The sequence below is a fragment of the Heptranchias perlo genome, chromosome 4, assembly GCF_035084215.1.
Source record: "Heptranchias perlo isolate sHepPer1 chromosome 4, sHepPer1.hap1, whole genome shotgun sequence".
NCBI classification, from domain to species: Eukaryota; Metazoa; Chordata; class Chondrichthyes; order Hexanchiformes; family Hexanchidae; genus Heptranchias; species Heptranchias perlo.
In genome coordinates this window covers 74546358-74571964 of record NC_090328.1, presented here as the reverse complement: position 1 = coordinate 74571964, position 25607 = coordinate 74546358, and the positions used below count along the sequence as shown (strand labels likewise).

Below are 25607 nucleotides of genomic sequence, written 5' to 3'. Positions count from 1 at the left end.
CTACTCTTCTTTGCAACATTATAGACCTCTTCATTTAATCTAATACTATCCTTAACTTCTTTAGTGAGCCACAGTTGAGTTATTTTTCCCGGGGAGTTTTTATTTCTCAATGGAATGTATACACATTGAGAATATTGAAATACTTCTTTAAATGTTTGCCATTGCTTTTCTACCGTCATATGTTTTAATCTAATTTCCCAATCTACCTTAGCCAACTCGGCCCTCATACCTATATAATTGGCTTTATTTAAGTTTGACTCTTGTTTCGGACATAAGTACGTCACTCTCAAACTCAATGTGAAATTCCATCATATTATGATCACTCTTCCCCAGACGATCCTTTACTGTGACATTACTAATTAACCCTGTCTCATTACACAATACAAGATCTAAAATAGCCTGTTCCCTGGTTGGTTCCATGACGTATTGTTCTAGGAAACTGTCTCGAATGCATTCCATGAATTCGTCCTCCAGACTGACTTTGTCAATTAGTCTATATGAAGATTAAAGTCCCCCACGATTATTGCATTACTTTTGTTACAAGCTCCTATCAATTCTTGATTAATACTATGTCCAACAGTATAGCTACTGTTAGGGTCCTGTAAACTACTTCTGCCAGTGTTTTCTGCCCCTTGTTATTTCTTATTTCCACCCATACTGATTCCACTTCCTGATCCTCCGAGCCAAGATCCTTTCTCACCACTGTCCTTACGTCGTACTTTATTATCAGGGCTATCCACCCCCTGCCCCTTTTCCATTCTGCCTGTCTTTTCGAAACATCAAGTACCCTGGAATATTCAGTTCCCAACCTTGGTCACCTTGCAACCATGTCTCTGAAATGGATATTAGATCAAACCCATTTATCTCTATTTGTGCCACTAATTCATCTATCTTGTTACGAATGCTTCATGCATTCAGATAAAGAGCCTATAATTTTAACTTTTTACCATTTTTCCCTGCTTTGACCTTATTCGCTGATTCACTATTACCGTTAAACTCTCTGTCCCTTCCTACCACACTCTGCTTTTCTTTAACCAAAACACTACACTGCTTTGTTGCCTTGACTTTTCTTCTTAGATTTCTAAATTTCCCCTCAGCTGACCCCTCACCCCCCCACCCCCCTTTTTAGTTTAAATCCCTATCTGAAGCCCTAGTTATTCAATTTGCTAGGACACTGGTTTAAGTGGAGCCTATTCCCAACGGAACAGCTCCCTCTTTCCCCAGCACTGATGCCAGTGCTCCATGAATTGAAACCCCTGTCTCCCACACCACTCTTTGAGCCACGCATATAACTCTTTAATCTGTCCCTATGCCAATTTGTGCGTGGCTCAGGTAGTAATCCAGAGATTATTACCTTTGAGGTTCTGCTTATGAATTTAGACCCTAGCTCCTCATACTGTCTCAGCAGAACCTCATTCTTAGTTTTACCTATGTCGTTGGTTCCTACGTGGACCACGACAACTGGATCCTCCCCCTTGTGCTACAAGTTCTTTTCCAGCCGCGAGGAGATATCCTTAACTCTGGTACTGGGCAGGCAACACAGGCTTTGGGACTCTCGGTTGCAGTTACAGAGAATAGTGTCTATCCCCCTGACTATACTATCCCCTACCACTATCACGTTCCTTTCCCCCCCCCCACTTGAATGGCCTCCTGTACCACGGTGCCGTGGTCAGTTTGCCCTTCCTCCCTGCAGCCCTCATTCTCATCCATACAGGTAGCAAGTACCTCTTACCTGGTGAACAAGATCAAGGGCTGAAGCTCCTCCATCACTATATCTGGGGTCTCCTTACCTGCCTGACTAATAGTTACATCTTCCTTTCCCTGTCCACTGAACGAATCTAAACCACTACCTAATCTAAGGGGTGTGACTGCCTTCTGGAACAAGTGTCCAAATAACTAATCCCCTTCCCTAATGCATATGGACATTCGAACATACGAATTAAGAGCAGGAGTAGGCCATTTGGCCCCTCGAGCCTGCTCTGTCATTTGATAAGATCATGGCTGATCTGATTGTGATCTCAACCCTACTTTCCTGACCTACTATAACCTTTGACTCCCTTATTAATCAGGAATCTATCTAACTCAGCCTTAAAAATATTCAATGACCCTGACTCCACCGCTCTCTGGGGAAGGGAGTTCCACAGACTCACGACTCTCTGAGAGATGCATCGCAATGTCTGCACCTCAGACTCCAGCTCAACAACTCTGAGCCGGACTTCCTCGAACTGCAGACACTTACTGCAGATGTGGTTGCCTGGGATCACGCTGCTCTCCACAAACTGCCATCTGCTGCAGTTGCGACACACCACCTGCCCTGCAATCCCTATTTAACCATGTTTTATTTATTTACTTTATTAGAGTTTTTATTCACTCGCTAGTCTTAGTTGTATTAACTAATTAGTTTAGCTACTTTAAGTTATTGATTTAAACTCTTAGCTTAACCCATTGCCCTAACTTAGTGAGAAAAAAACCCAGTAATACTCACCAACCAATCACCTACCTGCTGTTCTGTGACTTCACTTTCAAATTTCTGCCTGCTCACCCCCCGCTCTCGGGCTCCTTGTACCCTCCGCTCACCCCCCGCTCTCGGGCTCCTTGTACCCTCCGCTCACCCCCCGCTCTCGGGCTCCTTGTACCCTCCGCTCACCCCCCGCTCTCGGGCTCCTTGTACCCTCCGCTCACCCCCCGCTCTCGGGCTCCTTGTACCCTCCGATCACCCCCCGCTCTCGGGCTCCTTGTACCCTCCGCTCACCCCCCGCTCTCGGGCTCCTTGTACCCTCCGCTCACCCCCCGCTCTCGGGCTCCTTGTACCCTCCGATCACCCCCCGCTCTCGGGCTCCTTGTACCCTCCGCTCACCCCCCGCTCTCGGGCTCCTTGTACCCTCCGATCACCCCCCGCTCTCGGGCTCCTTGTACCCTCCGATCACCCCCCGCTCTCGGGCTCCTTGTACCCTCCGATCACCCCCCGCTCTCGGGCTCCTTGTACCCTCCGCTCACCCCCCGCTCTCGGGCTCCTTGTACCCTCCGCTCACCCCCCGCTCTCGGGCTCCTTGTACCCTCCGCTCACCCCCCGCTCTCGGGCTCCTTGTACCCTCCTCTCACCCCCCGTTCGTCCCCCGCTCTCGGGCTCTCTATACCCTCCGCTCACGCCCCTTACCCTCCGCTCTCGGGCTCCTTTTACCCTCCGCTCACCCTCCCGCTCTCGGGCTCCTTTTACCCTCCGCTCACCCTCCCGCTCTCGGGCTCCTTGTACCCTCCGCTCACCCCCCGCTCTCGGGCTCCTTGTACCCTCCGCTCACCCCCCGCTCTCGGGCTCCTTGTACCCTCCGCTCACCCCCCGCTCTCGGGCTCCTTGTACCCTCCGCTCACCCCCCGCTCTCGGGCTCCTTGTACCCTCCGATCACCCCCCGCTCTCGGGCTCCTTGTACCCTCCGCTCACCCCCCGCTCTCGGGCTCCTTGTACCCTCCGCTCACCCCCCGCTCTCGGGCTCCTTGTACCCTCCGCTCACCCCCCGCTCTCGGGCTCCTTGTACCCTCCGATCACCCCCCGCTCTCGGGCTCCTTGTACCCTCCGATCACCCCCCGCTCTCGGGCTCCTTGTACCCTCCGATCACCCCCCGCTCTCGGGCTCCTTGTACCCTCCGCTCACCCCCCGCTCTCGGGCTCCTTGTACCCTCCGCTCACCCCCCGCTCTCGGGCTCCTTGTACCCTCCGCTCACCCCCCGCTCTCGGGCTCCTTGTACCCTCCTCTCACCCCCCGTTCGTCCCCCGCTCTCGGGCTCTCTATACCCTCCGCTCACGCCCCTTACCCTCCGCTCTCGGGCTCCTTTTACCCTCCGCTCACCCTCCCGCTCTCGGGCTCCTTTTACCCTCCGCTCACCCTCCCGCTCTCGGGCTCCTTGTACCCTCCGCTCACCCCCCGCTCTCGGGCTCCTTGTACCCTCCGCTCACCCCCCGCTCTCGGGCTCCTTGTACCCTCCGCTCACCCCCCGCTCTCGGGCTCCTTGTACCCTCCGATCACCCCCCGCTCTCGGGCTCCTTGTACCCTCCGCTCACCCCCCGCTCTCGGGCTCCTTGTACCCTCCGCTCACCCCCCGCTCTCGGGCTCCTTGTACCCTCCGCTCACCCCCCGCTCTCGGGCTCCTTGTACCCTCCGCTCACCCCCCGCTCTCGGGCTCCTTGTACCCTCCGATCACCCCCCGCTCTCGGGCTCCTTGTACCCTCCGCTCACCCCCCGCTCTCGGGCTCCTTGTACCCTCCGATCACCCCCCGCTCTCGGGCTCCTTGTACCCTCCGATCACCCCCCGCTCTCGGGCTCCTTGTACCCTCCGATCACCCCCCGCTCTCGGGCTCCTTGTACCCTCCGCTCACCCCCCGCTCTCGGGCTCCTTGTACCCTCCGCTCACCCCCCGCTCTCGGGCTCCTTGTACCCTCCGCTCACCCCCCGCTCTCGGGCTCCTTGTACCCTCCTCTCACCCCCCGTTCGTCCCCCGCTCTCGGGCTCTCTATACCCTCCGCTCACGCCCCTTACCCTCCGCTCTCGGGCTCCTTTTACCCTCCGCTCACCCTCCCGCTCTCGGGCTCCTTTTACCCTCCGCTCACCCTCCCGCTCTCGGGCTCCTTTTACCCTCCGCTCACCCTCCCGCTCTCGGGCTCCTTTTACCCTCCGCTCACCCTCCCGCTCTCGGGCTCCTTTTACCCTCCGCTCACCCCCCGCTCTCGGGCTCCTTTTACCCTCCGCTCACCCTCCCTTCTCGGGCTCCTTTTACCCTCCGCTCACCCTCCCGCTCTCGGGCTCCTTTTACCCTCCGCTCACCCTCCCGCTCTCGGGCTCCTTTTACCCTCCGCTCACCCCCCGCTCTCGGGCTCCTTTTACCCTCCGCTCACCCTCCCGCTCTCGGGCTCCTTTTACCCTCCGCTCACCCTCCCGCTCTCGGGCTCCTTTTACCCTCCGCTCACCCTCCCGCTCTCGGGCTCCTTTTACCCTCCGCTCACCCTCCCGCTCTCGGGCTCCTTATATGCTCCGCTCATCTCCTGCTCTTGGGCTTGATTTTAAGTTTCGTTTACCTCCCCGCTCTTGGGCCTCCTTCTATGCTCTGCTCTTGTGGAGGCTGAGGGTATGGCTGAGGTACTAAATGAATACTTTGCATCGGTCTTCACTAGAGAACAGGATGCTGCCAATGTAACAGTAAAGGAAGAGGTAGTAGCAATATTAGGATAAAAATAGATAAAGAGGAGGTTCTTAAAAGGTTGGCAATACTCAAAGTAGAAAAGGCACCAGGTCCAGATGGTGATGCATCCTAGGTTACTGAAGAAAGTAAGGGTAGAAATTGAGGAGGGTTTGCCCACAAAATTAATTGTCACTTTGAAAAGTATGGGCTAATAAATGAAAGTCAGCATGGATTTGTTAAAGGGAAATCATGTTTGACTAACTTGAGTGAGTTCTTTGATGAAGTAACGGAGAGGGTTGATGAGAATAGCGCAGTTGATGTTATGTATATGGACTTTCAAAAGGCACTTGATAAAGTACCACATAATAGACATGTAAGCAAAATTAAAGCCCATGAGATTAAAGGGACAGTGGCAGCGTTGATACAAATTTGGCTAAGCGTCAGAAAGCAGAGAGCAGTGATGAACGGTTGTTTCTCAGACTGGAGGGAAGTATACAGTGGTGTTCCCCAAGGGTTGATATTAGGACCATCGCTCTTTTTGATATATACTAATGACCTGAACTTGGGTATAGAGGGTATAATTTCAAAGTTTGTAGATGACACGAATCTCAAAAATGTAGTAAACAATGTGGAGGATGGTAACAGACTTCAGGAGGAGATAGACAGACTGGTGAAATGGGCAGATGAAACTTAACGCAGGGAAATGCGAAGTAATACATTTTATTAGAAAGAATGAGGAGAGGCAATATAAACGAAATGGTACAATTTTAAAGGGAGTGCAGGAACAGAGAGACCTGTACACAAATCTTTGAAGGTGGCAGGACAAGTTGGGAAAGGTTGTTAAAAAAAGCATATGGGATCTTGGCTTTATTAATAGAGGCATAGAGTACAAAAGCAAGGAAGTTATGCTAAACCTCTATGAAACACTGGTTAGGCCTCAGCTGGAGTATTGTGTTCAATTCTGGGCACCACACTTTAGGAAGGATTTGAACGCCTTAGAGGGTGTGCAGAAGAGATTTACTAGAATGGTACCAGGGATGAGGGACTTCAGTTATATGGAAGGACTGGAGAATCTGAGTTTGTTCTCCTTAGAGCAGAGAAGGTTAAGAGGAAATTTGATAGATATGTTCAAAATCATGAGCGGTTTTGACAGAATAAATAAGGAGAAACTGTTTCCAATGGTAGACGGGTCAGTAACCAGAGGGTATAGATTTAAGGTGATTGGCAAAAGAACCAGAGGCGATATGAGGAAACATTTTTTTTACGCAGAGAGTTGTAATGATCTGGAATGCACTGCCTGAAAGGATGGTGGAAGTAGATTCAATAATAACTTTCAAAAGGGAATTGCATAAATTCTTGAAATGAAAAAATTTACAGGACTAGGGGGGAAGAGCAGGGGAATTGGACTAATTGGATAGCTCTTTCAAAGAGCCGGCGCAGGCATGATGGGCCATATGGCCTTCTCCTGTGCTGTACCTACTATGATACTATGAAATGCCTTGTCACATTTTGAAGATTTAACCCAGAATTAATGCAATGACTTTACTGCAAGAAATCATGGAAATTATTCTAGCTGCCCTAGTGGCTCAGTTGATAAAGGCATATGCATCCCTGCGCTAAAATCATGAGTGGTTTTGACAGAATAAATAAGGAGAAACTGTTTCCAATGGCAGACGGGTCAGTAACCAGAGGGCATAGATTTAAGGTGATTGGCAAAAGAACCAGAGGCGACATGAGGAAACATTTTTTTTAGGCATGAGTTGTTATGATCTGAAATGCACTGCCTGAAAGGGTGGTTGAAGTAGATTCTCCCTGCGGGAGAAAAAACAACCAGATCATTATTCAATGACAACTGCTGGAAAGTATATGGATGTTAGGCGCTCCCTCCCAAAATCAAATGGCTTGCTGATACACAAGGAAGAATTTTAACTCCCAGGCGGAAAGCCAGAGTAACGTATGGGCCGACAGCGCCGGAGGTGCTGCAAGAGCCCTATCAATTTTACCGGCCAGGCCTCACTTAAATGCAGCAGATGAGCTGCCCACCCAAAATGTGTGGTCAGAGGCAGATCGCCACGTTCTGGCTTGTGAATATTGGACGGCTCGGAACATGAAGCAGGGGGGAGGGCGGAGGAGCCTGGGGCATAAGTGGCCCAAACTTTCTTTGTATGGCTTTCATTTTAACTCTGAGCACAGGGAGTTAAAAATTCCCTGTACATAATCTAGGCTCATGTATGGAAAATGACCTTTTGGACAAGATACCAAAAGATACCTGTGGAGTTATATCCCAGCAGAAGTGAATGCCTTCAGCAGAGGAAGAGGAGATAAAATTGATTTAAAAAGAAATGTTACTTTGTGCGTTATTGCATTTCTGTTGCATCTGCCGAAATGTTTATATTTACTCTTCACTAAAAGAAATCTTAGACGGTTTCAATAGGTTGTGATAAAAATGTGACAGGTGGATGAAGATCAAAGGCAGATGAATCAAGTGCAGGAAATTAAAGACATTGGAGGGAGAGGTACTTAGGAATCAGAGGCTAGAGTGGGTGGGAGGAAACAGAGCATCAGAGGGAAGAGAAAGGTAGAGCAATCTTCCAATTGCAGTTCGTCCCAAAGCTAAAATTAAAGGTTATCATCTACCTTCCTTAAACACTTATTTTCCCTCATTAAAAGGGAGAGCCAAGCCCCATCATAATGTCTTGCTGACAGTTCTTGCTGTATGACTTCCTGCAAAGTTTGGACCCAACTCACATTGGGTGTGCAGACATCTTTCCAGTCAGCCACACATCATTTGACAGGCACCTCACTGTCTACATTACAGTGACGTAATGAGAGATGGAGACCGGGCTGAGCTATAGGGACAATTACAAAGTCGCATAATTTCTAGGTACATTTTGATTAATGACTGTAAATAGGAAAATCCAATAAAACATTTATAAACTATAGGAATGTTTATGAACAATCAGGATCTAAAAGCCCTAGTGTCAAGTAGAATGATACCAATTTGATGTTTAGTATTTGTAGGATAATTATTTTAGATTTTAGGGGGAGTTTGCTATTAAAATTACTGCCAAAGCTCTTCTGCATTAAGTTCACAGAGAATCTTTCTTTGATGGTCAATAACATAAGCTAGAATTACTATTGTTGATATTATTGAATTAATCTTTAATAAGTTTGTTTGGCGGTCCTCTGTCGGCGATTTTAATGGAGGGATTAACCCATCTAAAATAAATAAATGAACACTACCCTTAAAATAGTGGATAGAGAAATGTTCTACGAATATGTTAAGTGTTTATAGGCTAATTTCTAGATTGTAGTCTAGTGAAAGTATTGTAAACGTTTGTCTTTTTACCTTCAAGGATTCTTCAGGAGCTACAGCTTTCATAGGATTCACTGCCACAGGCTTTGTTGTATTCCAAGGGAATAAACGGATCCACCTCCTAAGATGGTAAACAGTACTCATGTTTGTCTTGTGTTGATGTCCATCTTTGACAACAAAGACATGTCTGAATATTTGTGCTGTATTTTGGTACCGATGAGATGTATCAGAATGACTCCTGTGGTTTATACCACAAGTGATATTTTAGCAGTGGTATATTTGTAGGATAATAGATCATGAAGCCATAACCTGTTATATAACCAAGGAGTTCAGATAACATCATAAACCACAAGACCAGATCTGTGATTTCTTTCCTTATCAAGATGGCAGTTGACATTGCTGGGGAATATTTTTTTTTTCTAAATTTTACTCCCAGTGTCAGTATCAAGCACAATGGTCATTGGTCGAAGAGACACTCCCAGATCTGTGCCCTGATGAGCATTAATTGGCAGAGGTTAGATGTTAAGTCAGACTAGCTCTACACTATCACACCAAACACTCCTAGGTCAGGTTAATGTGCAATATGGGTTAGATGCAGGGTGAATTTTCCTCTGTACTGACTCAAGGATGAGCTGAATTTTATTGTTGCAGTTCATGGTGGAAATATTATAGTTGGCAATATTGCTATTTTTAACCTCATACGAGCGGTAAGATTGAAATGTTACCAGGTTTTGAATTTTCATCTTTTTTCAACTGTGAAAGGAATCAGATTAACACGAATATTAGTCTTCAGTAAGTTTTTAATGTTTTTCTTCAATATATTGGGGTTCTACAAACAGCGGTAGCCATCATTCATGCAGTGCCTCTTACTGTATGAGTTTAGACAGTAAGTGTTGGCAGACTATTTGTCTTGGGGGACATTACATAGGAGCCTGGTCTTGTGCTGACCCAATGTTCACAAGTACACACTTTTTAGCAGGCGTCACTGAATAGCAATCAGAAGTGGAAATCCTCTCTGTATTTTCGTTTCCCTAGTAGAGGGTTACTGAGGCTAGTCGAAACATTCGTACACCACCCCAGCTGGAATCAACCAACTCAGCACACACCAGAGTCTGATCTGGGAGCTAGTGGTGTGTGTGGCTCAGTACCAAAGTACACAGTGCATTTATCACAGCTATAATGAGAGCCCTCATTATTACCCTTCTTGTGGGTGAGACTGATGAAGGGGATGGACAGAGAAGATAAGCTAGAGCTGGTCATTTCTCTTCTGCTGGGTGCTGTTTGCATTTCCTAAGCAGCTCTTGTAGTTTACACCAAGGCTTTTCAAACTTTTCTGTGCAGCGATCCTCCTGCAGATGTTGACACAATCCTTGGGTACACTCTATCCTAACTTTCAAGAGACTGTTTCATTCTATGCACTTTTCTTGCAGATGGAGGTGGTAGCAGCATACAGATGCTCAGGTTTCCAGCCCAAGGGCCACCTCTCTTGTTAGGGGGTTTCTAAGTGGGTTCAACAGGCATGGGTGTAGAGGTTAGCTCTGGACGCCTAAGAGCTATCCCACAGTGTTTCTTCCCCTTAAAAAATGGGGGCACCGAAGTGCATAATGACTGTATCATGGCTGCTTCCTGAACAGTGGCCATTGACGTGCATGATGATGTTTCTGTGGGCATATGCCACCTGAACATTAATTGAATTGCAAACCCTTTCTCTTCATGTAGGCCATGAGGTTGATATGAAGAGCCTTGAAGCCCACATAGGTGCCATCTTCGAGGCCTTGCACCTTGGGGAACCCTGCCATCCAGTGAAAGCTCTGTGCCCTGTCTAGCTGATATCTTTTTTCCACAGGGAAAGTGATGAAGGTGTGATCCCTTGCAAACATAGCATTGTCACTTACTTGATGCATATGTGCACTATAGACTATCCAATATGGTAGATGTCACCTGGGGTGACTTGGAAAGAACTGGGAGCATGAAAGCTTCATGATGTGGTAACTTTCATTTCTATGGGAAGAGCCATCCCTGTTCCAGATGTTGTTGTGCCACCAATGGTACTACTTTGTAGCGGTCTCTTGTGAAGCAGTGACAGTGGACAGGTCTTTTCTGACATGTCCAGGGAATGGATGGAGGGGTTTATAAACATGGGTCCCGGGTAGTAACAAGTGAGTGCAAAATGCCTCAAGTGTTGTTGTGCATCTGCATTTGTTATCATGTTTTGAACCCGTCTTCCTCATCTAAATCATGCAGCACTATGGGAACTCCCAAAGCAATATCAATCCTCACCACTTTGTATGGTGTGATATAAATGACAGCAGCAACCAAGAATAATGAGTGAACTTTCCTTCATTTAGAAGAAAATAATTACAGATCAAAAATAGCAAACTATGCAGCAAAATCAAATAATACGTGGAGCAAAATGCAACTCCAATTGCAAAAAAACTCACTTTTAACAGCAATTCTAATTGTGACCTTCCTTTAAGAACCTTACTTAAGAAAGCCAGGCCCCAGGACGCTAGATGAGCCCATTTAATATGAGTGAGGCGTATGCTGTGGGCAGAGCCTCAGTCAAAGTCAGGAAATTCTGCTCAGGACCTAATTTACTAAATAATCTATTTAAATGAGGTTTACATTTTTCCACAGCATAACCTAATTTCTGCCGCCCGGAAATCACTCCTCAAATTAGTACCTGGGATTTCAATAAAAGGTTGCTAATTTCTTATTTCTACCTCTTTGTAAAACTTAATGGTAACTTGTTTTGAAACTGGTTCACTTCTAATGAAACAATTATGAGGGAACATTATGTATTTCTCACCGAATGCTGAAGAACATTAAATGCTCGCACATCGTACATAATTGAGCTAATATTGTAGAGGTACACATCAGTGTCGTACATAGCCAGTGTAAAGAAACTGAGAATTAGATTTTATAATAGAGAAATGAGGTATGTGTTATGGGATATTTACTTTAGTTGTAGTTGCTCTGGTTTAAAAACAACCTGGCTAGTTTTAATTACAAAATAATAGAAAGCTACAGCACAGGCTATTCATCCCATCGTGTATGCATTGGTGGTTTTCCTCTATCTGAGCATTCTAGTCTAATCTCACTCTGTTTGCTCCCCATACCCGTTACTATTTCTTTTTTCCATATAGCTATCAAGTTGTTTGATTCTGTTACAGAACATTCCAGCTAACTGTAGCCTAATATCACAGAGTGCTGAAGTATAAGTTTGATCCTCTATTTCTATGGAGCTGCTGATGTCAGCATTGTTGCTGTGAGGAAGGGAAGTAAAACAAAAGGGTACCAGTCACCCGTACTCATCTTCTCGTAGCTGGTTCAAGAGTAGCATTGGCGTAACCCTGAGAGCAAGTTTTTGGCAAACACTTTCAAGTGCATATTGCGTGTGCCCAGAAAAACAAGAAAGACTGGAACAAAATAGAATGCTTTCATAAGCAGCCTATGAAATAAAGAACAACGAAACAACTTGCATTTATTTGGTGCCGTTTACATCTTCAGGACGTCCCAAAGCATTTCACAGCCGATTAAGTACTTTTGAAGTGTAGGGCTCGATTTTAATTCTTGGACGGGAACGTGGCAAAGCAAGTGGCGTGCTCATCTGTGAGCGGCAGCAGGCAGACTTGGCCGATCTTAACAGCTGGCCCTCATTAGCATGCTGATTTCCTGACCCAAACAGCTAGGAAGTTGGTGGGATGCAGCTGCCCGGCCTTTGAAATCAGGTGGCCTGAGGATGCCGGGAACAGTCCCTGGCACAAGATAAGGGAATTCCAGTCAGGGGATGGGTGAGGAAACCTGGGGCAGGGGAGGCCCAAGATTTCCTTTTGGGGACCAGAGGAACACTCCTGCTTCTCTTGGCCAACAAGGAAACCAAGAAAAAATGTTAAAATCTTACTTTGATGGGCCTCTTATGGCCCCAGCTGCAGTTCCTGGCAGGTTTTGCCTGGCAGAGTAGCCACCACTGCTTCTCCGTGCAGGCCTTAAGGTAAGATGGCAGATCAGGCCCCGATGACTTAATCGGAGCCCAGTCTGCATATTTAAAGAGCACGCCATGGCTTGGGGCGGCTGTCCATGCCACCTGCAATTTAAAATTGCAGTCAGTCAGTTCAGGGCAGGAAAGGAGTGGTAAGTCCCCCGCTCCATTTTAAATTCCGCCCCCCCTGCCGCCTGCCCATAGTCACTGTTGTAATCTAGGGAAAATATGGGTAGTTAGATGACTTAGCATTATATCAGTGTAAACACCAGAAAATTGCATGGACATCTAAATTATGTCGTCATTGTCTAGTTTTATAATTAGATTATAACTGGCAGGCACTTCTGAAACCAACTGGAAATTTGAATGGGGTGCTAACTGGATGGAAATCTAATGTAGTCAATCTCTGCCCATTTTTTATTTTTCCATTCAATTACACCCACTTTATGTCCAGTAATAACCAATTGGAAAATTCATCCCAGTGTAACTCATCATTGTATTGTACTACTTGACTTAATTTCAGAATGATACCGGGGCTAAAAGGGTTAAATTATGATGGCAGGTTGTATAAGCTTGGCTTGTATTCACTTGAGGATAGAAGATTGAGGGGTGATATAATTAGGTGTTTAAGATGATTTAAGGATTTGATAGGGCAGATAGAAAGAAACTATTTCCTCTGATGAGGGAGTCCAGAACAAGGGGGCATAACCTTAAAATTAGAGCTAGGCTGTTCAGGGATGATGTCAGGAATCACTTCTTCACTCAAAGGGTAGTGGAAATCTCAAACTCTCTCCCCCAAAAGGCTGTTGGCGCTAGGTCAATTGAAAATTTCAAAATTGAGATTGATAGATTTTTGTTAGGCAAGGATAGTAAGGGTTACGGAACCAAGATGTTACAGATCAGCCATGTTCCAATTGAATGGCTGAACAGGCTCAAGAGGCTGACTGGCCTACTTCTGTTCCTATGTTCCTATCTGGGTTGTGAAATATTTGCTAATATTTCCTATAAACTGATAATATTTTTCACATTGTACATGTGTAGGGGAATGACACATCTTTGAGTAATTTAACAGTGTTATCATTCTTTTCACGTCTTTTTTCTTTTCCAGGTCTGATGTCAGCAAATTGAAATTCGATGGGAAAACATTCTGTGCCCATGGTGTTCAGAAGGAGGTCAGATATTACTTTTTGTTGGTGTACAGTAATATGAAAAAGATGGACAAACATTAAAAAGACTTTAAAGCCAGCAATGGCTCATAAACTTATCCTGTACAAAATTTGCTAGTGTGTCTCCTAGCATACTCTGCAAATAACTTCTTCATATCAATTCATGTAAGTTGAATCTGAAAATATGTGCTCACGTTTTCCTCCTTCAGGAATAATGATTAAAGTCCACCTGTTTCTGTCAACCAAACTGATAGATACATCTGGGGTTTTCTCCTGCCTCACAAATTCAATAATGTCATCTGGCAGAAACTGACCAATCAGTGTGTACCTGTACTTATACTCATTTTCATACTTCAAGTAGTTAACAAGCTGCTTAATCACCAGTGCTTCCTAACAAACCATAGATACAGCTGTGCCATGAGAAAAGCTGAATGCACAGACAATCGCTGCTCATAGCATTTGCAAAACCATTTTTTTAATATATCATGACCTCAGTCTTTCTTGATGAGATACATCAGAAACAAGATGACCTTTTCAGGACCAGAGAGCAACCCAATGACTAAGTTTATGTCCAGGTTATCTCGACATGGATTAGTGAGTGCCCTCTGGGCACCGCACTTTAGGAAATATGTGAAGGCCTTAGACAAGGTGCAGAAGAGATTTACTCGAATGATTCCAGGGGAGAGGAGCTTTAGTTACGTGGATAGACTGGAGAAGCTGGGTTGTTCTCCTTGGAACAGGGACGGTTGCGAGGAGATTTGATAGAGGTATTCAAAATCATGAAGGGTCTAGACAGAATAGATAGCGAGAAACTGTTCCCATTGGCAGAAGGGTCAAGATCTAGAGGATGTAGATTTGAGGTGATTGGCAAAGGAACCAAAGGTGACATGAGGAAAAACTTTTTTACACACCGAGTGGTTAGGATCTGGAATGCACAGCCCGAGGGGATGGTGGAGGCAGATTCAATCATGGCCTTCAAAAGGGAACTGGATAAGTGCTTGAAAGTAAAAAATTTGCAGGGCTACGGGGATAGGGCAGGGGAGAGGAACTAGCTGGATTGCTCTAGCTGGCGCAGACTCGATGGGCCAAATGGCGTCCTTCTGTGCTGTAACCTTTCTATGATTCTATGAATCGTCCTGGCTCAGAAAGTCAAATGTCCTGAGGGATTTTAGGAAGATGTATCACAACTTCAGTTGAGCTATCCATGCAGAAATGGAACTGTAACTGGTGCAGTCTTGATTAGGCAACATGTACACATTTCAATTTGAGAACCTAACCTATTGCACACTTTGTCATTGGAAGCGAAACTTAGCCCTATGCTGGCATAGATATACCATGAAGATGGTGCTTTGTCTGATAACATTTGCATCGTGCATGCCATGGCAGTACAGAAAAGCTAAGGTATCATCTTGCAGAAGGGATCTTGCCAGTGATTGGATATTTTCTGTTTTATTTTTGGCATTATTAACCTAATTTTTGCAGAAATGCTTCCAAGTGAGATCTGATAAGTTTTCTGTGGAAACAGTTGTTCTTTTTGGAGTGAAAGTTAATGTTGAAATCTGCCCAATCGCACCTGACTTGTGATTATGCTGGTTTCACATTTCTCAAATGTTAACAGCCTCTTAACTAACAAAGGTAACACGGAAAGACATTGGGCAAGCTGTTGAGAGTGGAAAACAGAAAGTTAGTGTTATGGCTGACCAAAATTAATGTAAAGCCTAGGTGAACTGGCATTTGGTTGTCCATTATTTAAAAATTGGATACACTTTACTATGTTAAAGGCACTATATACATGCAAGTTGTTGTTGAAGGAGCAGGGCACAAAGTTCCCCTGTAGTGGTAACTGCCTGTGACATGCAGGGCATGCCACTGCTGTCAACGACTTGGATTTATAGAGCATCTTTAACGTAGAAAAATATCCCAAAGCTCTTCAGAGGCGTAATCAAAAATTGGACACAGAGCCAAAGAAGGAAATATTAGAAGGGGTGGCCAAAAACTTAGTCAAAGAGGTGAGTTTTAAGGAGGGTCCTAAAGAAAGAGAGAGTATCCGGAGGGGAAATAGGGTTTAGGAAGTGAATTCCAGAGCATGGGGCCTAGGTGACTGAAGGCACGACTGTCAGTGGTGGGGCTAAGGCAGAGGAGATGCATAAGAGCCTAAAGTCAAAAGTATGGAGAGTTCTAGGAGATTGTAGGGCTGGAGTAGATTACAGAGATAAGGAGGGACAAGGCCATGAAGAGATTTGAAGACAAGGATGAGAATTTTAAATTTGAGGCTTTGAGGGGCTAGGAGCCAATATAAGTCGGTGAGCACAGAGGTGATGGACAAGCTGGATTTGGTGCACGATAGGATATGGGTAGCAGAATTTTGGATGAGCTGAAGTTTATAGAGTGGAGGATGGGAGGCTGGCCTGTAGAACATTAGAATAGTTGAATCTGGTGATGACAAAGTCGTGGATGAGGATTTCAGTGGCAGTGGACTGGACTGAAGTGAGGACAGAGGTGGGCGATGTTACGGAAGTGGAAGGAGGTGGTCTTTGTCATAGAAAGGGGTCAGAAGCTCAGCTAGGGGTCAAGTAGCGCACTGAAGTTGTCAACAGCCTGGTTCAGCTTGAGACAGTGGGAAGAGAGATGAAGTTATTAGCAAGGATATGGAGTTTGTGGCAGGGCCAAAGTTGATAGCTTTGATCTTCCCAATGTTTAGCTGGAAGTTGCAGCTTATCCATGACTGGATGACATTGCCAACTGGAACTGCTCAGTTTCTGGGGCCAGTAGTCACAAGAGTAGCTCACATTTTACACCATAAAACTAGTTATATTCACAATAAAAAAAATTTCACTATATTTGTCAATTGCAGCAGTCTGGTGAAATGTTACTTATTATGAATATAACTAGTCAATTTCTCCATTCATAGCATTTTAATTTTAAAAAGGAGCATATTTTAAGACTCTCCTGCCCAAGTGATGTGAACAAATTGGATTTGGATCAATCATTAATATGATAATTTCTGTATCTGTCAGCAATACAGACTCCTGAAATGGTTCACTGTAATGTTGAAAATAATGATCAGCTTCCCAACATCCACACTTCAAAGCACAGCCATGTTTGAAGTTGAAGTGCCAGTGAGGAAAGTAGAATGTGGGATGGTAGCATCAACTGCTTACTGTTGTAATCAAGGGAGAGGCAGAGCAGGCTGTATATAGCGGGTGACAGGATCAAGCTTGGGTGTGGTGCCCCAGGTAGTCAAATTTCATTGCTGTACTGCCAAGTTTGCAAACAAAGAATGGCATCTTTAGTCAGATATTGGAGGGTAGCTGTCACCTGTGGAACCCTACCCAAGCATGAGCTAGGTCTTCAGGAAAGGAGGAGAGAAAATTGGGAAATGATGAAAAAAAAGCTGATGTAATTTTGCAACACCGGAATCAAATACTTTTGCACTAGATACATTTTTCTCATTATCTTGATTTTTGTGTGAAAAGTAGACATCCGGATGTCCACAGAACAAGGCATAGAATCTAGATACCAAAACACTGCATGATCTGGGTGTAGTGGTGACCTGATGGGACAAAAGTTTAAAAGAAATTTTTTAAACCCTGTGTGACAGAGAGAATCTTTAAAGCAGCATTACCAACTCAGCAATTTTGGACACAGAACAAAAAGATTATTTTAGATTTTTGAGACAGTTTATCAAAAAAAGATACACAGAGCACCTTAGCAGAAAGTTTGGACTTATATAATTCAACGCCTGCTGGGAATCAGTTGGCCCGGCACCAGCCACAGTGTGACCTTTTAGATCTGGAAATATCAGGAATTTCTTTGTGCAGGGCTAGTAAAGCAAAACAAAACTAAAATAAAAAGAACAAATCTAAAATTGAACAAACTTTCAGTACTTTACTCAAATCTAGTTGTATGTAATCTGCAGCCACATGATCATTCTGCTAGCTTTTAATGTAGCTAATTTACATATTGACTTCTGCTAGTAATAGAAAGGGTTCCTTGTAATTCAGTGCCTTTAATTTGTATCCATGACCTACAGCAATAATTGATTTCAAATTTGACTTTTCCTCTTTGGTTATGCAGCAACATTAATAAATTCTCTGATTATACAGAGTACCCCATCTGTTAATTCAAAAGTTGACTGCAGTAGATAAGTGAACCAATTACATCAGTGCCAATCAGCACTGACAGCTGCTATTAATAGCTCTACATGCTTTGCAGCAGTTATCTTGTAAACAGCCTGTCAGTGAAACGATTCATATTGCAATCACTTTGTGTTATAATGACTAGAGTTCATATTTGGGGGAACATGAGCAGCATTTTTGATGAATAGTTGTTTAGTTATTTATTGCACTTGTAGTAGAATCTTTTAAAATTGGGACTCTGGTGTGTTATATTGCATCTCTTGTTTAACATATTACACCACAGATCAGGAGGATATGGGTTAGCATCCATCTATTTCCCAATCGCTGTCTTCCCAGCAAGGGAAAATATTGAGTTGAGACTAAAAAGGGATGGAAAACTGCTTTCCTGCCTACTAGCTATAGAATAGCATTGATGCAGAGATGCCAGCATTGAAAATGTAAAAAAAATGAGATTCAAGTCCTTTTTTAAAAAATGGGGATCCAGGAAGTGATAGAAGAATCCATGGGAGGCACTGTCTCCATTGGTGGCAGAGGGACTGACACCAAGTACTGGCAGTTCTGTGCTGCTCTCTTTCTTGAGGAGACAACTATGCCGAGCTGAAAACCTGCAGCTTCCTGTTCTTGCCAAATGATTTATTTTTGGCAACTTTAACTCAAATCTTTTTATTTATTTCTCCTTCTGAGTGTTCATCCTTATGTCCCCCATAAATGTGGTAAAATTACCTTTTTAAAATTCTACTTTCACCTGTGTAAATCTATTTTTTTTATCTTGCCTTTCTCTACATTTGTTATTTTTTGCAATTTTGTCAAATTTTTCTCTAATTTTCTCTCCAACTGTTTTCAGCTGAAGACATTGACTCTCTTATGTTTAAAGATTGCCGCTAAAGGGAAACGCTTAGTTCCTTCACCATCAGCTGCAGTTAAAAACCTAAACTGCCCTACTTACCTTGTTCCAATGGCTTTAGAAACCCACTTTTTTCTTCAATCTTGTGAGCTGCCATGCGATCCACTGGCTCCACTGACTGGCACCTGATGGAAACATAAATGAAGGATAATGGCACCCCGAGGCTGTAACCTTTCTGTTTTCCCAGAAAGAACCTAGAAACATGTTCACTGTATTACATTTCGAAGAGAGTTGGTCACCCAACTGGTCATTATCCATGTGTGAAACTTTACAGTGAGCCCTGGCAGGTTACCATTTGTGGAGGACATCAAAGCCAGCTGAATCTATCCTCATGAGTAAATTTTACTTTCTCTGGTGTGCTTTGTTCTTGATTGTGCACTGCCTGAATTATGTCTGATTCTGCAGTCACAGTATGGTGGTTGGATTTAGTAAGTTGCCTGTATCCTAACACGCACTGTCCCATTCACCCATCACCCCTGTATTCACTGACTCCCGATCCCCAAATGCCTCCATTTTTAAATTTTCATCCTCGAGTTCAAAACTCTCCCTATCTCTGTAACCTCCTCCAGCCGCATAACCCTCCGAGAACTCTGCATTCTTCCGACTTTGGACTCTTGTCCATCCCCCACTTCCTTTATCCCAACATTGGTGGCCGTGCCTTCAGCTGTCTAGGCTCTAAGCTCTGGAATTCCCTCCCTAATTCACTCTGCTTCTCTACCTCTCCTCCTTTTAAGACCCTCTTTAAAACCTACATCTTTGACCAAGTATTTGGTCACCTGTCCTAATGTCTCCTTCTTTGGCTTAGTTTCAGTTTTTGTCTGATTATGCTCCTGTGAAGCGCCTTGGAATGTTTGACAACGTTAAAGGCACGATATAAATGGCAGTTGTTGCTATAGATTTGTTGAAAAAGTAATGTCCCAGGCTCAACATGAGGAAAAAAATATATTTTATATCTTATTTTCTACGTACACAAATTAAAAAGCTGTCCTCTGGAAAGAAAGAAAGAACTTACATTTTTATAGCACCTTTCATGTCCTCCTGATGACCCAAAGAGCTTCATAGCCAATGAGATACTTTTGAAATGTAGTGACTGTTGTAATGAAGGCAAACACAGTAGACAATTTGCACACAGCAAGGTCCCACAGACAGCAGTGAGATAAGTTACCAGATAATCTGTTTTTTGTGGTGTTGGTTGAGGGATAAATGTTGACCAGTACACTGAGAGAACTCCCCTGCTCTTACTCATAGTGTCATGGGATCTTTTACATCCACCTGAGGGGACAGATGGAGCCTTAGTTTAATATCTCATACAAAAGACGGTTGTACCTAACAACATGCAATCCTTTCAGTGAACATGCCCAGAATTTTTAAAATGCAGATTCAACCCTTTCTCCTGCATAATGCTTAGTCGATTATTGCAGTGCAAATAAACAGCTCCATATACAGGAAGAAGATGCAAATAAACAAATGACTAGAAACATCCAGATCATTCAAAGACATTGGGGTAAATTTTAACCCCACAAACGGGTGGGTTGGGGGTGGGAGGGAAGGTAAAAATTGTTAAAAAAAAACCCGACCCCAACCTGCCCACTTCCGGTTTTAACAGAGGCGGGTAGAGGGGCAAGCGACCAATCCACGGGTCGGTCAGTAAAATCTTTTAAGGAGACTACGGGACCCATTTTAGTAGGTTTTTTATTTTTAACTTCTGGGGGCCGGGACTCTTGGGTATTCTGATTCTTGCCATGTAAGAGGAGGCAAGAAGGTCTGGATCAAGGCCCATTATTGCACTGCTTGTGGGCCAGGAGGAACAGGAGTGCTTCTCCCCAGCACAACAAGCTCACCTGCCGCGATCCCACGCACGCGATTGACGACCGCACTCCCCACTTCCATGATCTTTGACACCCCCCCCCCCCCCATGTCTGACAAACCCCGCACGATCTCCGACCCTACCCCCGCACGATCTCCGACCCTACCCCCGCACGATCTCCGCCCCCCCCGCCCCCCCAACCCCCCACGAGTTCAGAACCCCTCCCCCGCCATGAGTGCGGAACCACACCCCCCAACCCCAACGAGTTTGGAACCCAGGCACCCCCCCAACGAGTTTGGAACCCAAGCCCCCCCCCCCCCGCCCAACGACTTCGGAACCTAACCCCCCACAACCAGTTCCAACCCCCCCACCTCCCACCTGCTCCGACCCCTCCCACCCCCCCCCCCCCACGAGCTCTCACCCCCCCCACGAGCTCGACCCCACCCCCAATGTCTGACCCCCCCCATGACTGAGCCCCTGTTGACTGACCCCCCCCCCCCCCCACTTTGATCTAAGATTTACCTTCTGGCATTCGCTCCCTGGCTGCTCTCCCGTCCGACTGATAGCTAGCCTGTCAATCTGGCTGGCTGTTGGGTGGGAAACCTACTGGAAAAAATCAAAAGACATCCTTTTGTCAAAATCGTAACGATGCCTGGGAAGCCCATGTTTCCGGGTTTCCTGTCAGGAAATCCCCCCACCTCCACTCTCTTCCTGGCTCCCCATTAAAATTTACCCCATAATTTAGAAACAGGCAGATCATCTACTAAATGGATACATTACTGTTCTGTGCAATATTTGAAACTTGAGAGGCCTTAATGGGATCTGGACTAAATGTAACATTTTTTCTTATCTAACTATTTTCCCAAAAAAGTGTGTAGTGGATTAAATGGGTAGCAACAGTTTACTCAGGTCAGGTCAAGCGAGAGCTGCACACTAGGTCAGGTCCCGTGGGGAACAATGGCTGCAGATTTGCGTTGGGTCCCGGGGGAAGCAACGACTGCAGAAACCAGTTAGGTGGGTGAGGAATAGCGGCTTCAAAGTTATCAACCTGTAACCTCGCTGCATACCTGGAATTTCAAAATTGGAAACTCGGATGACCTGAGAAAATTTGGAAACCCAATCCTACATAAAACTCTGAGTCTGTGAACTAAATGCAGAAGGTTGACAGCTCTGTTGATGGAGGTCATGAAAGAGCAGGTCAGGTCCCCAGTTATTCAATTTGACAGTGCCATTCTTTCATGTTATTTGTTGTAATGTTATTTTATGTGATCTGCAATGGACTTTTGTTGAATTCTGGAAAATTCCTTTCTTACCCGAGCAGACTAACAGAAATTTATCGGAAGTTTGAAGCTGTAGTTATTGAGAACTAGGGAACACCACAAAATGTATTTAAAATCCTGTGGTTGTGGCTTCCCCATTATCTCATTGAGTAAAGGCATCATGTGGCCTGGTAGTGAGCCATATTGGTCAGGAAGGTCTTGGATTGGATCACTGGTCTGTGTTGCTCTCAGATGCAATAATAATAGAGCCGACAACTGGCTTCAGAGTCCGTTAGCAAGGGACTGGAATAATCAGCCAGGGATCTCACTCCTGATCATTATACATGTGACCCTGCTGAAGGGTGCAGGTGTGTGGATATTTGGTTGACTACGCACTTGGCTATGCTGCCCTCAGCCCCACATGATCAAATAGCCTCCTGATGCCTGCTGACTAAGCTCACCCATGATAGATGATCACTTTAAGAGAGGACTGCTAGTGCCCTCAAAAGTGGTTATCTTGAAGGTGAAAGTTTGGTGATAGGTAGTAGTTTCGGTCATCTAACAGAGTTTGGTCAAAACAAATGTACATTTAAATTGTTTTTATTATATATATTTTTAGACACTAGTTTAATCATTTCTTTCATTTCACACGATCAGAAGAAAATTGTGCTGACGTACCATACATCAACCCCAGCTGCTTGCAAGCATCTATGGAAGTGTGGTGTGGAGAGCCAAGCTTTTTACAAGTGAGTTTGTAATTAGATGGTTTTATGCAAAACTGATGAATGTGATAACTGTCTTTTTTCAGTTTATTTACATATGCTCCCATATTTTTCCTCCCTCTTTCTAGATTAACCATGATTACTTACAAATTAAAAAAAATGTACAGAATTTTATAATATACAATCTATTTTACATACATGTAGAATAGATAAAATGGGGGAAAGAGAAGACCAGGCAAGCAGAAGAGAGGTGCTTAATTTTTTAATTTAAAATTGTTTTGTACTATTTAGTTTTAATAGTTTAGGTTCAATATTACATTGATGAAGATACTCCTGCTATTTCAGTACCATTGCTGTCGCATAACTTTTTGTTTCAGCGTCCGCATGTGTGAGCTGAAAAATTGAAACCTTGGCCATGATTTTATCCCCGAAGTCCGGGTGCATTGGGGGTGGGGGGCAAACAAAATCGTGGATTTCCGGAGTGGGAAAGAATCCCGGCTCCAACCCGCTGAGAAACACACATGACCCAGACCCGTCTGGGTGTGTGCGCGCTTCAGGAAACTGGAAATCCTGCTGGCAATTAAAGTCGACGGGACGATATTTTAACCATCAATCAAGTTAGTTAAAGTTGTTGGAATTGTGATTTATATTTTAATTGATGCAGGGAAATGATTTCAACGCTGCCTTGATGTGTTTCCTGTGCTGTGTGAAGCACGCCATGGAAACGGAGGCGGGTTGGAACCGGCAGCCATTTGGCCATTTAAATCCCTGTTTGACAGATGGGGATAAAAGGTGAGTTATTGCAGCAGGGCACTCAGTTCTCTCAGACAAACTTTTGGCTGAGAGTTCTTTGAGTTTAAACTGAAAATTCTTGGTTCACACTCAGAATTGTTCTATTTACACATATTTACCAACTTTTTGGACCCCCTCAAACTGACAACATCAGGATGGGGGCGCAATGGCTGCATTCTCCAGTACATCCGAGGAGGAGGCACATCACAATCCGTGGCAGGCACAGCATGCTCTTCCGTGACTTGCAGCTCCACAAGACAGAGTTGCGCCAAAGGGACCTGCTCAAGAGCAGAGAGGGGAACAAAAGAGGGACCGATGTCCCAGGAGGCACTATCCTCGTGAGAGGGTCTACAGACAAAGGCTGAGCTCCCTGGACCTATCTGAGGAGCAGTGCCCATGAAGGCTGAGAGTGAGTTGCCAGGTGGTGGCAGATATCTGCAGCCTCCTTCATGCAAAGCTGCTTCCGGCTGGGCCTGGTGGCGTTGCATTGCCCATGGCAGTTAAAGTGACCACTGCCCTCAACTTCTTCGCCTCCAGATCCTTCCAGGGCACCACCGCGCACCAAACAGACTTAAGGGCTGGCTCCTCGGAGACATTGCTGGGGTCTCTCAGTCGTCTGCCCACAAGTGCATACGACAGCACCGATGGTTTGATTTGCAGGGCTCCCCACTACATCAACTTCACCATGCACGACCACAGCCATACTGAGAGGGCAGTGGGTTTCCACACTCTGGCTGGCTTCCCACATGTACAGGGTGCAATTGATTGCACACACGTAGCAATCTGAGCACCTCCACACGACCCAGGACTGTTCATCAACAGAAAGGGATATAACTCGATCAACGTGCAGCTCGTTTGCGACCACCGGAAAAGATTTCTTCACGTATGCGCCAGATTCCCTGGCAGCTGCCATGATTCCTTCAGCCTATGGGAATCCAACATCCTAGCCCCCTTCCACGCACCAAAGAGACTTAAGGGCTGGCTCCTCGGAGACAAGGGATACCCCCTGCAGACGTGGCTCATGACACCACTGAGGAACCCCATCAGCGAGGCACAGTGTCAATAGAATGAGAGTCATATCACCACCAGGTCTGTCATTGAACACATGATAGGACTACTCAAGATGCGATTTTGGTGACTGGATTGATCTGGGGGAGCGCTTCAATACGCATCAGCGAGAGTGGGTAGAATTATAGTCGTCTGTTGCATCTGCACAACATCGCAGAGAGGGTTACCGGTGGATGAGGCCCCATGCCCACATCCAGCATCCACATCTGAACATAGGAACATAGGAACGGGAGTAGGCCATTCAGCCCCTCGTGCCTGCTCCGCCATTTGATAAGATCATGGCTGATCTGTGATCTAACTACATATACCCGCCTTTGGCCCATATCCCTTAATACCTTTGATTGCCAAAAAGCTATCTATCTCAGATTTAAATTTAGCAATTGAGCTAGTATCAATTGCCGTTTGCGGAAAAGAGTTCCAAACTTCTACCACCCTTTGTGTGTAGAAAGTTTTCTAATCTCGTTCCTGAAAGGTCTGGTTCTAATTTTTAGACTGTGTCCCCTACTCCCAGAATCCCCAACCAGTGGAAATAGTTTCTCTCTATCCACCCTATCCGTTCCCCTTAATATCTTATAAACTTCGATCAGATCACCCCTTAGCCTTCGAAACTCCAGAGAATACAACCCCAATTTGTGTAATCTCTCCTCGTAACTTAACCCTTGAAGTCCAGGTATCATTCTAGTAAACCTACGCTGCACTCGCTCCAAGGCCAATATGTCCTTCCGAAGGTGCGGTGCCCAGAACTGCTCACAGTACTCCAGGTGCGGTCTAACCAGGATTTTGTATAGCTGCAGCATAACTTCTACCCCCTTGTACTCTAGTCCTCTAGATATAAAGGCCAGCATTCCATTAGCCTTATTGATTATTTTCTGCACCTGTTCATGACACTTCAATGATCTATGTACCTGAACTCCTAAGTCCCTTTGGACATCCACTGTTTTTAACTTTTTACCATTTAGAAAGTACCCTGTTCTATCCTTTTTTGATCCAAAGTGGATGACCTCACATTTGTCTACATTGAATTCCATTTGCTACAATTTTGCCCATTCACCTAATCTATCAATATCGCTTTGTAATTTTATGTTCTCATCTACACTGCTTACAATGCCACCAATCTTTGTGTCATCGGCAAACTTAGGTATGAGACTTTCTATGCCTTCATCTAAGTCGTTAATAAATATTGTGAATAATTGAGGCCCCAAGACCGATCCCTGCGGGACTCCACTAGTCACATCCTGCCAACGTGAGTACCTACCCATTATCCCTACTCTCTGTCACCTT

The 25607-nt window shown here is 45.2% G+C and overlaps 1 protein-coding gene across 1 annotated transcript in view; it reads left to right on the top strand.

Annotated features, from left to right (window-relative positions):
- Positions 1–25607, top strand: part of frmd3 (FERM domain containing 3) — a 241215-nt gene that overhangs the window by 146726 nt on the left and 68882 nt on the right. The window contains exons 8-10 of the mRNA XM_067982208.1: positions 8528–8616; positions 13578–13641; positions 22402–22490. Of these exons, the coding sequence (XP_067838309.1) occupies positions 8528–8616; positions 13578–13641; positions 22402–22490 (242 nt within the window). The remainder of the gene's footprint in view (positions 1–8527; positions 8617–13577; positions 13642–22401; positions 22491–25607) is intronic.